Source organism: Chaetodon trifascialis, chromosome 6, assembly GCF_039877785.1.
Source record: "Chaetodon trifascialis isolate fChaTrf1 chromosome 6, fChaTrf1.hap1, whole genome shotgun sequence".
NCBI lineage: Eukaryota > Metazoa > Chordata > Actinopteri > Chaetodontiformes > Chaetodontidae > Chaetodon > Chaetodon trifascialis.
The window spans coordinates 637,501-655,000 of record NC_092061.1 but is presented as its reverse complement, the minus strand read 5'-3'; the positions used below and the strand labels follow the sequence as shown (position 1 = coordinate 655,000).

Below are 17,500 nucleotides of genomic sequence, written 5' to 3'. Positions count from 1 at the left end.
TGTTCTTAGCCTGACCTCAGTCACCTCTGCTGAGGGTGAGGACGCTCACGTTGGCTTAGAGGACAGTAAATCAAAGCGTTTGCGGTCACACGGTCGGCCGGGGCCGCGGAGGTACCGACCGTTTGAAGAGCGGCCCCGTCCTCCAGATGTTGGTGTTCCCCACGCAGCCCCGCGGAGGCTCCGTGATGTTCTCCTTCTCAAACAGCTCCTGCAGAGACTGAGCCACCACCGCCACGGCGTCCGCTATGTGCGCCGACTCGTTCTTACCGTTAATCAGCTGGAGGCCCAGCAGGCCTGCAACACACACAGCACACACACGCGTATCACATGCATGCACGCACACACATGCACGCACACGGCAGAGAGAAGTTACACACACACACACACACAGCAGGAAGTTAACTGGGCTGCAGACTGAAAAGCGCCCTCATTCACACACACTTTAATTAAAAACTCTCACACTTTAAATTAATTTCACACATGTATCTAAGAGTGCTTCAGTGTAATTCACACACACGCAGGGCTTCAGGCGTCAGGTCAGTGTTCAGTAATACCAAAGTGCATGCTGGGAATTCACTCTGAGAATCACAGCCGTTTGTCTCTCAGGACAGGACGAGCCTCACTGAGACGTTATGAACTGTGTCTGTTGTTCTCCTTCAGCAGAAACTTGTCTCATTGCAACAAAGAGTGTCCACATCTGTCCTCCAGCAGACTGACAACACCTGGCCGTCAACATTCCCACAGAGACACCTCACATTTAAATGTCCTCCTGAAACGTCCACGAAGGCGTCCGCGGGGCCTCTTCAGTCCTGACTGACTGATGACGAAGCAGTAAAGCATTTAACGTTACTGTCTGTGGGTTCGTCATCGAGGTCTGTCACCAACAAACCCTAATAATGAACCCAGAGAGGTTAAACACCTGGAACTGCTCCGCCGTCAGAGCTGAGGAGGCCTGCTGGATGACTGCCTGGGATTCAACCCTCCTCGCTAACACCTTCAGCTTTCCACACTGAAACCAAGGAAGCTAGAAAGGAAAGAAGGATTTTTACATCATAATACCAACTTTCTAATAATCTTGGGAGACGTGAGGAGAAAAACACACAAAAAAAAAACACTAAAACACAACATATCGCATCATATGACCTTTGAAGAAGAAATTTCCATGTATTGACAGAACACACTTCAGAGAACAGCTACGAACTGATTTTACCAAATGTGCACATTCCAATAGTATTCCAGGTAGCGCCATTAACATCCATCAAAACTAAAAAAATGCCTTATTGATACCAAAGGGTGCAGCCAGCTAACAGATATTCCCTAATACTACAGGGAAAACGTTAGCTCAGCTTTCCTTTCAAAACATTTGGAAATAGCTCTTTTAGGACTTTTAAGATTCCCATAAAAAAATACTGGGTGTAGAAAGCTAATATTTCCAACTGTAACTAATGGGAACAGCTAACACAGCATTTCCAACTGAAACCACTGCAGCTAGCTAACATTTACCACTAAAAGAACTTGGAACCTAAATCTACTGGGAGCAGCAAGCTAACATTTCTTTCTTAAAAAGCTAGTGCTGTTAGCACTGTAGTCAGTGAGTACTCGTAACGTTAGAAAATATTTCTACTTCAAACAAGCGAATTCAACAAGCTAACTTGCTTTCCTGTACACAGACTGGGAGAAAACTCACCCATGAAGCAGAAAGTAGCTAACGTTTCTACCTGAAAGGGTTTTATGAAGCTCAGTTGGACAGAAACAAAGAAACAAGTCAAACCTAAAACCACTAAACTTAATGTACACATTTTCAACATTCAACAAGCTAAGACTTAACCAGGGACAAACCTGAAAAACACGAGCAAACTTTCCTAAATGGAACTAATGGGCAGAGCCGGTTGTCCTGATTAAAAACTGATGCGTTACATTAACATGAATGATGTGTTCATGTGTTCCAGTGGAGCAGAGCTCATCATTTCCATCCATCAATGCTAACAGTGTTAGCATACTGTTGTTCAGTTAGCTGAAGCACCAAATGCAGAAACTCCTTCCTCTTAATGTGACAAGTGTCTGGTGAAGAAAAGCCACATCAAAATCCATCATGTCACAGTATTGCTTCATAGGTTTCTTTTCAGGGAATCGTTTCAGAAATAACCTCTGTGCAGTCCAATCCGTACAGATACAGGGGGTGGACACAATAATAGGAACACTTGTGTGGTCTAATACAATCCAACAGAGCTCTGCAGCACAAACTACCACTGAGAAGATTTCATGTTTGTTGAGACAGATGCTGGAATGTCTGCGAGGCTGCAGAGTCGTTGTACTGGACTGTATTACACTTCAGCTACAGATCACATTATTCTGTTCATTCCCTGTATATAATCCAATGTAGAAACGTCTTCAGAAAGCTGTAGCTCAGGAAGGTTCATGATTGTGGTCCAACCGCTCTCACCTTGGTACCTTAAGTCTTCGAGGGGACAATCCACCTGGTCTTTGCATGAATTTGTTCTGAAGAGTAGCAACCAACCACACAGCCAATGAATACCTCGGTATGTACCTGCACATGATACTGGCACAGTGACAAATCCAGCACACAAGGTCCAAGGCCACAATCCGATGGGAGGAACCGAGTAAGGAGACCTTGAGTTCATTTGCTGTTTGAGTGCTGCTTCCAAGGTCAACACTGAATCTTCCAGTTCAATAGAGTGACAGTTTATCTCAGGATACTTAGGAAAGATCTCACAGTCATTAACATCTAAGCGGTTCATCCTCTGGAGAGCAGGAAGGAGACCAGACAAAAACCAAAGATGAATTCTGCTGTGAGCACTGAAACACGATGATCTCCTCCGTTTGTTACCTCTGCACGCGACAGACGAAGTAGAAATATGACCGTTAAGACTGAAACCAGGTGGGCTAATGCCACAATAAAAGGTTTTCACCTGAAACGCTTTCCCTAAAAAGAAACCTCAAACTTCTCCAACAGAGACAAAACAGCTGAGGATCATTTTCAGAGTGCAGTCTCGCTGCACTTTTAAGAACATGATGGGTCATTTTTTGGCACATCTGGCTGTCGGGGCGACAGAGATGTGCAGAAAATTCCACATCATTTTTAAGAGTGCAGCAGCTGGTTGGTGTGGATGTTTTCTGAAACAAAAAGCCACAGCAAGAGAGCGGGAAGCCGATTACCCAGCAGCCAGAGAGACGACGAAATGTTCAACAGGACGAGCTGTCCTTCACTTTGGAACAGCAAATCGTTCACACCACGTCGGCCAGGACGTTTCATCTTGTACGCCATTAAAGTTGTGTTACAATACAAACACAACGGGCCATTTGTCAAGTATTCATACAAATATTTTGTGTAATTATTATTACACCATGAATCCTGTAGTGTGAGCAAACATCTGCGAGGTGACGACGTCCCTCCGACACCTTCAGACGCCTTCTGACTGATCAGACTCTGCTGACCGACTGCAGACATTATTAAATAGAAAAACTGTTTCTCTGCTGTGAGGGACTGTCATCCATCCATCCATCCATTTTCTATGCCGCTTATCCCTTTCGGGGTTGCGGGGGGACTGTCATCAAAGCTTAATTTCACCAAAACAGCAGAGGGCTGTCCACATACTTTTGGCCATCTAGTGTAGCTCTTTTGGCTGGCTGAGTAATCTGCTGACTCAATAAACCCCGCCCCCTCCCTGGCAGGGTGGGCTCCATGTTGCAGTGGGCGGGGCCTCTATTGACCAATGGTACAGGGCAAAGCATCAAGCAGGAAACAGGAAGCAGCGGCGGCATCTTACCAGTGTTTGTTCAGACACGTCACGGTAACCGCAGCAACATTAGCAGTAAACCCCCACCCCCCCACCCCCACCTTCCCGAACTTGAAAAAAGCTTTAGCCCCCTGCCCCTGTGCCCCCCCCCCCCCCCCCCCCCCCCCAGCAGCGGCTTGTCTACTGTGAGAACGGGCAGACGGGCGGGCGGACGACACACACTATAGAAGATGAAACAAACAAAAAGATGTTAGACACATTTAAAGCCACACAGTTACAATGAGCCAGAGAAAGAAAACGGCGGTTCAGAACCTTTAAACATGTTTTTCTTTTTTGGATGTTTAAACGTTCAACCAGCAGTTAGAAGAAACCAGAGAGAAACACACCAGGACACCGAGAAGCTAACTGACTGCGATGAGGAGTAGCTTCCTTCATCAATCAGACTTAAAGCACTTCCAGAGAGAGGCCAGCGAGGCACACAGACAGCAGTGCTTCCATCCAATCAGCTTCCAGCCTGATGAAGGTGAGCTCTCTACCTCCTCCTGTCCATTGCAGCTGATGCTCTTTAATGTTAAATGGAACAGGCAACGCCTGAGTGACCACAGACGAACATCCCAAAAAACCACACGATGATGCTTTAAAGACCACCTGCTGGAGCGAAGCCTTTAATGAGTCACTGCGCCTCTGCTGACGCCGACTGACGCCGGTCAGATCAGCCAATCACATTCAATCCTTCCTCGCTTCCTCGATAATCACTCCTCTAGAAAAGCTCACAGTAGCTGATTAACGCTGCTGATGGAAAGAGTTTACCCACGTTACTCCATCAGAGCGAATGAAATCAAGCCTTCCTTTCTCTTCAGTTTGTTTTGCCTTTTTTGAAATGAAAGACATCAAATGAGTATCAGTCATCTGATTTTAAAGTAAAGGCTGCAAAGACAAACCTTCATGTGTCTTAATCTCTTCTTCTCTTGTAGTTTTCTAGTTTCTTTAAATACCCTGAGTGACGTTACCTGCAGATGATTTCATCCTCACCTTCTGTCCTTCTCCAGCTGTGCACTGCACCTCATTTACTGCATGAAACAAACTTTTACGTGAACTACACCATATCCTGATTCAACCTCAAACCTGCCCGTACAAATACAGAAACAACAGAACTTGAATGTGTTTTTCTCAGCAGGTGATGAAGATTCCTCATCTTCAGTATCGCAGCTTCACGCCTGCTGAAGCAACATGTTTAATTCACTGCAGCATGACGCCTGGAAAACACACGTTTGTGCTTTTTGCAAAACTTTGCTAAGAATAATCCTGACACTTGGATGGAAGCAGAGCTGCGAGACAGAGACAGAGAGAAGAGGAAGAAGAGTGAGGAAGAAGAGAGGAGAAGAAGAGGCAGAGGTGGGCGTACCGTCTGGAGCTTCACTCAGAGCTTTGCCGGTCATCTCTCTCTCTCCGACCATCCAGACGTACCCGGAGCCCGTCATGTTGAGCTGACGGGCTGCTTTGTACACCGCTGCAGCTTCGTCCTCACTGCAAACAGAGAAGCACACGAGGTCAACGGGGACGCAGCTCCGGTGGACGACTGTCCATGTTTATGTTACATACAATAATCTCACAGAATCAACACAAAATACACAAAATGACACACAACCATCACCCAGCATCACTCTGAAAACCATTCACGGTATTCAGGCCTCGACAAACACCCCCAAGCACCCCCAAAGACACCAAATCAACCACATAGCACATCGCTGCAAACACCCAGATCAACCAACCCCCCCCCCCCAAAAACATACACACTTCATACCTGGTAAACACCTGGTAACACCGTGGTAACCACTTACCAATGTTAGTAATGTAGGAACACCTTATACACAGAAACACTGGGTTGGAAATTGGCCTGATATATCACAGGTCCTGTACTGGGTTAACTTCACCCAGTGCCAATGGGGTGTGTTGACTGGGTGTCAGTGGTACTTTTACTTTTACGGTACTGTTGGGTGGTTTTCTACCCATTGGCACTGGGTAAAATTAACACCATAATACTGACAATGAGTCAAAACACCAAGTTGGTACTGGGTACAGCTAACCCAGTACTGTGTCAGTGCTCCACGCTGGGCTTCCTTTAGAAACTACCCAAGCATCCTGGAAACCACCTACGTTTGTCCCTGAACCAAACTTTTCAAAGCATTCCAAGGCTGAACCAATAAGATGAAATGATTCAGAGCAACTCTTCATCACTGAATCTCTGAAGAGTGTAACCACAGTGTGTCACCATCACTGATGATAGGGATGCACTCATCTGATTCTTCCTAACCTGAAACTTGAGTACCAATCCACTTCTGGTACTCTTTCCCAAATTTTTAATCTATGATCCTCGTCGCGAGGAATTAACGTCAGTCTTCATCTGTAAGCAGGTCAACATAAGCGCTGATACCGATCCTGCAGATCGGTACGTCCCTCTTTGTGCATGCTAGCACTCGCAGAAAAACACCACATTACACTTCATACACCCGAGCAACCACCCGACTAACACTGCTGTCGTCACCCCATAGATCTCCCAATTATACAGCAAAGTCCTAGAAAACATCTCAAAACATGGTAACTACCACCCAGATAAACCCCGAAACCTCAAAACAATCCAGCTGGCAGCGAACTAGCAATTAACTAAAATACCTGATGAAAAGCCTGCTGACAACCTAATGCCCCAGAAGCCACCGAGCAACCACTCAGCATACCCTTCATGACACAGACCTGGCAGAGAGGATGATGACTCGGGCCTCCAGGTCTTTGGCCTCCAGCAGCAGAGACGTCAGGTTGGTGTCCTGGCTGAACAGCAGCACCTTCTCCGCCTGGAGGACCACCACGCAGGGCGACAGGTGACAGCAGAGGGCGACCAGTCACATCGTAGAACATTGAGAGACACGGCAGAACAAAACACCACACAAAACATCATAGGACAGGCATCATTAGCTCCACACCGTCACAATCCCCTCCCCCTCCCGCCCCGACACCCTGCCCCCCTGACCCCAGCCTCGACCATGCGCCCTCTCACCCACGCTACCACGGGAGGAGGGGGCGGGGCCAAAAAATGAAGACAAAAAGTGTTCAAGATCTGCGGAACTGAAAGAAAACTCAAAGTCGAAGCTCTAAAGAAGGAGGGGCAAAAAGTTGTGCGTGGTGTGGTGGCACATGCAAACTGAGGCGCTTTCAAGACTCCAACCAACCAACCAATCAGGGACGTGCATGTTAGAGAGCGCTGATGCAAGCGCAAATTAAAAAAGATTTGAGTGGAGAGAAGGAAGAGCGGGAGGAGGAGGAGGGAGGCGGGGAGAACAGGAGCAGGAGGAAGGGTGGAGGAAGTGGTTCATTTCCCAAAAGAAAGAGAAAAGGAGGTTTTGATGTTACAGAGGAGTGAGAGGATCCTGGTGGGCGGCGTTCCTCATGTCTGCAGACAGAGCCAAGCCTCAGCCTGGCTGCATGCAACCCTTCACATGGAGGAAGAGGAGGGGGAGGGGGAGGGGGAGGAAGAGGAAGAGGAAGAGGAAGAGGAAGAGGAAGGGCGTCTCTCCTGCGAGTGTAAACCCATTCCCAGTGTGCAGGAATCATGAAAAATCAAAAGAAAGAAAAGAGATGGTGGAGAAAAGACGTGCCACCAGGATAAGAGTCTATCTCTGGAGCTGGTCTGGATTTTGGTTGGGTGGGGCTGACTGGTGTCGGCTACTACTGGGCGAGCTCAGAGATTGGTTGGGCGGCGTGCATCATTTGACCATGCAAGTTTATACCTTGGGTGTTCTCCTGAAGTCAAAGTTCTGTTGGTCGAGGTTTTCATAGTTCCTGTTTTTAGTCTGATGAGTAATGTGCACAGAGAAAATATGCAGACACAGAAGAAGATTATAGACAGTCAGGAAAATGGAGGGCAGCAGAGCATCCAACACAAGATTTATTCAAGTCTGGAGGCTGACGGACGCCGGAGCGCGCAAACACGTCACAGACTGTCCACCTGTCCGTACACCTGTCTGTACACCTGTCTGTACACCTGTCTGTGCACCTGTCTGTACACCTGTCTGTACACCTGTACGTCCACCTGTCCGTACACCTGTCTGTACACCTGTCTGTACACCTGTCTGTGCACCTGTCTGTACACCTGCCTGTACACCTGTACGTCCACCTGTCCGTACACCTGTCTGTGCACCTGTCTGTACACCTGCCTGTACACCTGTCCTTCCACCTGTCCTTCCACCTGTATGTACACCTGTACGTCCACCTGTCCGTACACCTGTCTGTACACCTGTCTTCACACCTGTCTGTACACCTGTCCTTCCACCTGTATGTACACCTGTACGTCCACCTGTCTGTCCACCGGTCCATCAACCTGTCCGTCCACCTGTCCGTCCACCTGTCTGTACACGTGTCTGCACACCTGTCCTTCCACCTGTCTGTACACGTGTCTGCACACCTGTCCTTCCACCTGTCTGTACACGTGCCTGTACACCTGTCCTTCCACCTGTACGTCCGCCTGTCTGCCCTCCTGTCTGTCCACCTGTCCATACACCTGTCTGTACACCTGTATGTCCGCCTGTCTGTCCACCTGTCTTTGTTTTTAGTCATGTCATCACAGAAGTCTCATTTGGACACTGAACTCTGTCTTGTCGACAGCTCTCCACAAAACAAATTTCATTATCGATCTGCTGAATTTTTCACTTTCACTCGTTTTATTTTCAAACACAATTTAAAAGAAACAGGTTTTCTCAGAATGTTAAACCATGTGAACTCTTTTATTCAACAATTAGATTAAACAGATTAAAGCTACATATTAAGGCTGACCAGCATAACCGATGAACTGTGAAACACCTCCAAACCACACAGAAATTCACCATATGATGAACACGCAGGACGTGTTTCTCATGTTACAGCCTGTCAGCTGCACACTCAGTCAGAATTCAACAATCAGCAATGAATTAACATAATAAAACACTAACTTTACCAAATGATTGCATAAAGATCAACAAAGCCGTTTATGCTGTAGAGAGACAAACGGACGCTTCAGAGCCTGAAGAGGCTGCAGGTAAAGACAGAAAGCTGCAGTTCAATGAGTCTCAGAGCTCTGCTGTCTGCAGCCTGTCGCATGCTGAGCTTCATCTGCTCCTTATATTTAGACTCAGAGGTAAAAATACGCCTCAAAGCTGCTGCCAACACACAGACGTCTTTTATTTTTAGAGCCGACGGAGAAAATAGATGCAAACGAAGAGTTTGAATCAGAAACCTGTCGAACTTTGATCTTCGTCTCACAAACACTTCACACCTGATTCATCACCAGCAGCTGAGGAACAGCTTCTATTTTAGCTCTGCACAGATTAAATCTGACGACACGTTGAACTGTGGCAGGAAAACTTCACCTGATCTGACGGTTCTGCAGAGTCACAGTTTAGGATCCACACGGACCGGCACAAAGCCTGTGAATCTCTCACGACCAACAGTGAAAAACATGAACAATAAAGGTCACAGCTCTCTGTCACAGCTCATGAGAAGTTAATGTCCTGTTCAGCTTTTCTCTGACGGCGACGACACGTTTGCATTTAAAGCTGCACGAGGAAAAAAACCTCACTCATACAAACGAAATTAGAGGTCTGGAAACACGTCCTGGCTAGAGAGCCTGCAGAGCTCACCTGAAGCCTGTCGAACGAACAGCAGCTCAAACACGTTTGACTTTGTGCTTCACACTCACTGAAGGGTCACAACCATCGTTCCACCAAAAATGACTCTTCAAGCTCTTTTCATACATTTATTTCAAGCCAGCAGAGAAGTTTAACACGAGCTTTGGAACAAACCCACCAAACCCTGAGCTGGACCTGCACCTGACCAGGCAGAACATGGCCATGTTAGCATTGGCCTCAGTGTGTTAGCACGATGTCATGACCTGGGACCTGTTAGCTTTAGCCTCAGACTGTTAGCACGATGTCATGACCTGGGACCTGTTAGCTTTAGCCTCAGACTGTTAGCACGATGTCATGACCTGGGACCTGTTAGCTTTAGCCTCAGACTGTTAGCACGATGTCATGACCTGGGACCTGTTAGCTTTAGCCTCAGACTGTTAGCACGATGTCATGACCTGGGACCTGTTAGCTTTAGCCTCAGACTGTTAGCACGATGTCATGACCTGGGACCTGTTAGCTTTAGCCTCAGACTGTTAGCACGATGTCATGACCTGGGACCTGTTAGCATTAGCCTCAGTGTGTTAGCATGATGTCATGCTACACCCCAGCTCCAGATCAGAATGAGACTGTTGTCGAGGCTAATGTGTTTAGATGTAGGCTAAGTCGGCAGAGTGTCTTCCTGAATAGAACAAAGCTCAGTTAGTACTCAGACCAGTGTCATGAGTTTCAGTAAAGTTTGATTTTATTGGAGCACTGAACCGAGCTGTGACTTCGCTCTCCAGAAACTTCCTGTGATGTTAAGCTGCTGTGGCGGCACAGCGTCCCATTAGTCCTCCACTCAATCCGCTCCAAATGTTAATCTCATTAAATTTACATTCTGACACAAAGTCCCTGAACAACACACTCACATTGCTTTTAAAAAGACACACACACAGGCACGCGCGCGCACACACACACACACACACACACACACACACACACACACACACACACACACACACACACACACACACACACACACACAGCTCCTCTCTGGCCGAACCTGTTCAGGTGTAAGCTCTGTGTTTGGATGTTGTGTGTTCACATGGTTAACTCGGGATGTAAACCACAAACTAAAGGACAGGACAACTCTTCCAGCTGAGCTCTGGTGAGCGCTGATGTTCGTGTGTCTCCGGGTTTCATTCAAGCTCTTCTGTCACAGCTTTTCGTAACCTGTGAGACTTACTGCCCTGTTAGCTACTAAGCTAAGCTGACGAGCTCATGGAAAGCTTTATTTTCCTTTGTCTTGAAGACGATTGCGAGTCGTCTGTGGAAGCAAACGGAGCCATGACTCCGTTCATTTCACGCCGCGGCGTTCTGTGTTGAAGCTGTGTCGCTTCATCATCGCTGTACCTGGACATCACATTTATTTGCACTTTGCGATGGACCTACCATGACTGTGTCGCTGCCTGTGAGCTGAAGTACAAATACTTCAGAGCGTAATCTGGACTTCATTTGATCGTGCTGACATTTGCTTGAATACTGGCTTTGATCTGAGAAGTTACTGTGTGATGAGCACTCTGATCGATGAGTTTTGGTACTTGTGTCCTTGGTGAAGCTGTCGCTGAGCGGTTCATCTATTGTTTCCATACGACATGTTCCAGAGGAACAGCACAGCACCCGCTGTGATATTCATCATTATTTCATTATGAATCAGATAGATGTTTAATTCAGAAACAACACGCTGCAGCTCACCTACTTTAACTAATGTGCTGGAATATTCATGCTGCTCCTCTAACATTCATGAGTCTCGCTGTGGCTCCTCTCTGAAAACAGGAAGTCACATTTTAACTTTTCTAAACTTAAACTTGTCTCCTCTGAACCAAGCAGCAAACTCTGCAGCTGAAAAATGAAGCAAACGCTCGAGAGCCAAAAACTGCACTTCCTCCAACGGCCACGTGAGGCTGAGTCGACCCCACAGACCCCCATATCAAAATGGCCGTCTTTACAGCAGAATAAAGAGTTCGGTGGAGCCTCGACCTCCTGTCAGCATTGTTCTGATTAACGCTGGATCCAACAGGCCTCCTCATGCAGCCCGTCCAGTCTGAGGTCCACAGTGAGGTCTTTCCTTCTTAAACTCCTTGGGGACAGCAGGCTGCTCAGTCTGCAGACGTCAGTTTACTCCTCACGACAGTTTTAGTTGTCGATTTTAATCTGTCTGTCTGTCTGCCTGCCTGCCTGTCTGTCTGTCTGCCTGCCTGCCTGCCTGCCTGCCTGCCTGCCTGCCTGTCTGTCTGTCTGTCTGCCTGCCTGCCTGCCTGCCTGCCTGCCTGCCTGCCTGTCTGTCTGCCTGCCTGCCTGTCTGTCTGTCTGCCTGCCTGCCTGCCTGCCTGCCTGCCTGCCTGCCTGCCTGCCTGCCTGCCTGTCTGTCTGTCTGTCTGCCTGCCTGCCTGTCTGTCTGTCTGTCTGCCTGCCTGCCTGCCTGCCTGTCTGTCTGTCTGTCTGTCTGTCTGTCTGCCTGTCTGTCTGTCTGTCTGTCTGCCTGTCTGTCTGCCTGTCTGTCTGTCTGTCTGTCTCTCTGAGGTCGACAGCTATGACAGAAGCAGCTGAGATGTGTTTGCACGACTCCGAGCTCCTTCAGTGTCGAGGTGATGAGAAACCAGACAACAGACGAAGGTGAAGAACTGAAAGATGATGTGACAGAGTCAGACAGACAGACAGACAGACAGACAGACAGACAGACAGACAGACAGACAGAGAAAGACAGAGACAGACAGACAGACAGACAGACAGACAGACAGAGACAGACAGACAGACAGAGACAGACAGACAGACAGCGAGGCAGAGAGAGAGAGACAAAGGTCTAAAGAAAAAGGAACTGAAGCTGTTGTTTAAGTGGACAAAAGAAAAGACAAAAGTAAAAAAAACCCACAAAATAACATAAAAAAGAGAAGAAAATAAAGTAAACCTCCACCAAGACACAAAGAGCACAAACTGTCTGGAAATATAATAATCTGCAAAACTCAACAATCAAGAGACAAAAGACATTTTTCATTCAAGTTCATTAGAAAACAGTGAAAATGTCCAAAAGTCTGAAAACAGAAAACAGTCACGACTGAACTTCACTAAACTGAGCAAGACTCCTGATCCGGCTCTTCAGCTTTAACTGATCCAGGCTAACAGGCTACAACGCTAACAAGCGACCAGGCTAACATGCTACCAGGCTAACATGCTGCCTGGCTAACACAATACCAGGCTAACACGCTAGCAGGCTGACTTGATCCTGTCTGTTCACTTCCAGCTGGTTCTTTGATCTGTTGGTCCTGGTTAACGCCACAACAAACAGGTGGAATGACTGCTGATCATGTGACTGCAGGTACAGGTGTGCTGAGAATCCTCCCAGCATGCACTGGGGCCACAGATTCATGGACATGAGTCTCATCTTCTTTGTGTTCCTGTGACATTACTGATGTTATTCTGCTCCACAGTGGACACAGTCAGACACCAGCATCTCAAACAGGTTTGATCTGGTCTACAGACGACTCCTCACTCTGAATATTATGAAAATGGCACCAAGAAATCACGACACAACCTGAAAGCTCTCATCTACAGTCCTCATCATGTCAAAGCTCTGATGTGACTGCCTGCAGACTGAGTGTGGAGCCATCAGACTCAGGTGTTATGACGTGTCTTCTGGTGGTTTGACGGCGCGTTTCGGGCTGCTTCACTTTGGGATCTGGTGTCAGCGTCAGTCCTCACGTTAGGTCAGTCTGAGCCAAACGCTGGTCCTCTGAGAGCAGGTTGTGAATGTAAATCAATGCTGGTAACACTCCTCTTAATCAGAAATCTCAGACTTATTCAGCATTTTCAATGCGTTACGACACAGCAGAAGGAACTTCTGGCAGACAGATCGGCTGGAAACAAGGCTTCCTCATTGGGTGCAGGACGCATTTTGGTCTCAACTTGAACCAGAACATCTGCAGGTTAATTCTGTACTCCAAATGTTATGATCCACCAAAGTCCAGCACCACCCCAGATTAACATCCACCTTCTCCATCATCTAGACTGTTCGCTGGCAGAGGTCTGCACTGAGTCCACTCGTCTAGTCTGAAACGACTTCCTGTTTGTCCTTCACAGTAAACCGTCTTGGTCCTGATCAGCCAGCTGTCAATAAGATGCACTTTAATGGGTTTGGGTTTATGGACTTGTTGCTATGGCAACTTGTCCTGATGAATTGTAAGATGCTTTGAAGAAACAGACTTTCGGGACGTGTCAAGTCAACAACACCAGAATCTGGATAACAAGGTCCTGGATGGTTCAGAGGACGCCTGCACACTGTCCTAACAAATAATCCTGCACACACTGATACGAATGAGCAGTTTCTTTATGATCTGTGGAAACATCACAGAACTTCTTCTGACAAACTGGATCCAAACACAAAATGTTCTTGGTGGAGATTAAAAAAAAAAGAAGAAAAGAAAGTGATGGAAGAGAAGCTGCTGTGATTCCTCCAGCAGAATGAATACAGAAGCCAGGCGGACGATGGGATGACGGAGGGGTGATGGAGGAGGGATGACGGAGGGGTGATGGAGGGACGATGGAGGGATGGCGGAGGGATGACAGAGGGGTGATGGAGGGACGATGGAGGGATGATGGAGGGGTGATGGCGGATGATGGAGGAGGGATGGAGGAGCGATGCAGGGATGATGGAGGGGTGATGGAGGGTGATGGAGGAGGGATGACGGAGGGGTGATGGAGGGACGATGGAGGGATGACGGAGGGGTGACGGAGGGATGACAGAGGGGTGATGGATGGGTGATGGAGGGACGATGGAGGGATGACGGAGGGGTGAGGGATGACGGAGGGATGACAGAGGGGTGACAGAGGGGTGATGGAGGGTGATGGAGGAGGGATGGAGGGATGATGGAGGGTGATGGAGGAGGGATGGAGGAGCGATGGAGGATGATGGAGGGGTGATGGAGGAGCGATGGAGGGGTGATGGAGGGTGATGGAGGAGCGATGGAGGGGTGATGGAGGGTGATGGAGGAGCGATGGAGGAGCGATGGAGGGGTGATGGAGGGTGATGGAGGAGCGATGGAGGAGCGATGGAGGGTGATGGAGGAGCGATGGAGGAGCGATGGAGGGGTGATGGAGGGGTGATGGAGGGTGATGGAGGAGCGATGGAGGGTGATGGAGGAGCGATGCAGGGATGATGGAGGGGTGGTGGAGGGTGATGGAGGAGGGATGACGGAGGGGTGATGGAGGATGATGGAGGAGGGATGACGGAGGGGTGATGGAGGGACGATGGAGGGATGACGGAGGGGTGACGGAGGGATGACAGAGGGGTGATGGATGGGTGATGGAGGGATGACGGAGGGATGACGGAGGGGTGAGGGATGACGGAGGGATGACAGAGGGGTGACAGAGGGGTGATGGAGGGTGATGGAGGAGGGATGGAGGGATGATGGAGGGTGATGGAGGAGCGATGGAGGATGATGGAGGGGTGATGGAGGAGCGATGGAGGGGTGATGGAGGGTGATGGAGGAGCGATGGAGGGGTGATGGAGGGTGATGGAGGAGCGATGGAGGAGCGATGGAGGGGTGATGGAGGGTGATGGAGGAGCGATGGAGGAGCGATGGAGGGTGATGGAGGAGCGATGGAGGGTGATGGAGGAGCGATGGAGGAGCGATGGAGGGGTGATGGAGGAGCGATGGAGGGGTGATGGAGGGTGATGGAGGAGCGATGGAGGGGTGATGGAGGGGTGATGGAGGGTGATGGAGGCATGTTTTCGGACAGCAGTTTCAGTTCTACAAACACGCTGAGCTACAGATGACGGCACAAACCATCAGCTCTCGAGCCTGATTGGCCTGAAGTCACATGACCTCGTTCTCTGTCATTAGTTTAGTTTTTTCGGTGTTTTCTTTCGTCCACGGCGAGTCAGAAATGTCTCCTCGGCTTCGACAACAGAAACAGTGCTGACGGTCACTTCCTTGCCAATAAACTCTGAACTAAAGGCAGGACTCCATTTAGTGTGTCAGTGGATCACCTGCACAGGTGTGCTGATGACTCCATCTTCCTTGTCATAAATTCAGCTCAGGTTCAGTCTGAGATCGGTTCACACCAACAAATCTTTACATTAGCGCTGTGTCACTATGGCAACCAGACACCATGAAATGTCACGCCGCCTCTCTGACCTGCAGCAGGAAACACTCGAGTGTGACCTGACGAGCTGAACAGAGATGCTGCCTGATTTCTAGAAGTGAAACTGCCGTCTGAACTGATCACACACACACACACACACACACACACACACACACACACACACACACTCACAGCCAGATTAGAACAAAGCATCACACATGTTGTTACATTAACACACACACGTGTCTTCACACTGACTGTGTGTGTGTGTGTGTGTGTGTGTGTGTGTGTGTGTGTGTGTGTGTGTGTGTCTGTGTGTGTCTGTGTGTGTCCGTGTGTCCCTGTGTGTGTGTGTGCGTCACACACAGCTGACCTTGGTCTCTCGCTCCTCCAGCAGCGTCTCCAGTCTCTTCTGAGCGGCTCGTCCTTCGTGGTCGTCGCTGACAATCAGGATGATGTGGTTCCACCTGAACTCTCTCATCAGGTCGAACCAGACGTGAGCCTGGTGTGAGTATGGAGGCACCGTCCTCAGGAACGACAGGTGGATGCTCTGAAGAACCCGGAGACCAGCACAGTCTTATTATCCACGCAGTCAAACTTCCTCTGGAGGTTCACGTGAACAAATGAACGCTGCCTGTTTTCTTTACTTCATGCTACATTAGCACGTTTTCTTTTGTTCATGCTAATGTTCTGTTTATGCTAACATGTGACGAGGCTTCTGACTTTGCCTTTGTTAGCATTAGCACTGCTACTAGCTGCTGTGTCTCACTGGAATATGTGTCATGTTAGCTGTTAACCAGAGCTGACAGGTGTCTGTCAATGTGCCAGGAGGAGTGTGACAAATTCAAGTGGAAACACTAGCTTTACTGGTTTCCAGTACGTTGTTTTGTTTCTATTGAAAATGCTGATTTCCATTAATCAGGATGTTGTGGCAACATGTTCTCTAAGTGTTATTGATTAATGTGTGTATGAATAATCCCATGAATGAAGGACGGATCATGTAAATGACCCAGATGGACCTGCTGAGCAGACATCAGTGGACGGAGCGTTTCATTCTGTTTTTAATGTGCTGAACTGAACCTTCGAAGGTTTAATATCCACAGAAATCTGAGCGAAGTGACAGAATCTGCTGCTGCTGCTGAGAACATCAAACACTCTCTGACCTCACCTGAAACACTGACCGACAAACGTGAATATTTCATCTCTTTCTGAGATAGTCTGCAGTCTGTGGAGCGTTGCTCTCTGGGAGCGCTGAGATATTCTGGGACTGATGACACTGAATTATTTCATCAATATTGTAAAGCTGAGAGAGACTCTGAGTGGTTTCCAGTTCAATCACACATCTGAGTGTCTCTGAACTGGGACAAACCTGCACTTCATGGAGCCTGAAGACAACACAGGACGTTGTGAACATGTGACTGTTCTCCAGCAGAACTCTTCATACTACGTTGTATTCAATAAGAGAAATCAGTGTGTGTCCTTCGTCGTGAGCAGGTATCAGAAAGACTCGCTTTGATTTGTTTTAACACGATTCACAAGAAGACTGAGGTGAAGTGGAAGGAGGTTTTGTGACACGCAGGTAAATACACCTGGACGTCACTGCCGAGGGAGACGTTACTGAATGAAGTGATTACAAAGCCGAGAGGAAGAGCTCAAAAACAATACCACAAGTCTGAGGAAACATCCCTGAGGAACACCGCGATAACCGAAGGCCGGAGATGAAGAGGAAGAGTGAAAACAGATTTGATTTGATCCTCATCGTCTCCTGACACTCAGGACGCTGCTGCAGGTGTAACAGTGCTGGAGGTTCAGGTTACCTTGTCGGAGTAGATGGACATGCGTGTTGTCAGGCCGACCACGGGGATCCGGTAGAAACCAGCGGTGTAGGAGACCGGCGTTGGAGTCAAGTGGTCGTTGGACTGAGGAGGGTGACTGACCAGAATCGCATACACCTGAAGAAGAAGAAGA

The 17,500-nt window shown here is 48.3% G+C and overlaps 1 protein-coding gene across 3 annotated transcripts in view; it reads right to left on the bottom strand.

Moving 5' to 3' along the window:
- The window catches only part of grin1b (glutamate receptor, ionotropic, N-methyl D-aspartate 1b), a 54,318-nt gene that overhangs the window by 29,992 nt on the left and 6,826 nt on the right, over positions 1 to 17,500 (bottom strand). For 2 of the 3 annotated variants that reach the window (XM_070964463.1, XM_070964461.1), the window contains exons 3-8: positions 17,350 to 17,484; positions 15,906 to 16,082; positions 7,541 to 7,603; positions 6,510 to 6,607; positions 5,164 to 5,285; positions 120 to 294 (exon numbers count right to left, since the gene is read on the bottom strand). In XM_070964463.1, coding sequence (XP_070820564.1) covers positions 120 to 294; positions 5,164 to 5,285; positions 6,510 to 6,607; positions 7,541 to 7,603; positions 15,906 to 16,082; positions 17,350 to 17,484 — 770 coding nt within the window. The remainder of the gene's footprint in view (positions 1 to 119; positions 295 to 5,163; positions 5,286 to 6,509; positions 6,608 to 7,540; positions 7,604 to 15,905; positions 16,083 to 17,349; positions 17,485 to 17,500) is intronic. The other variant, XM_070964462.1, reaches the window with a different exon arrangement.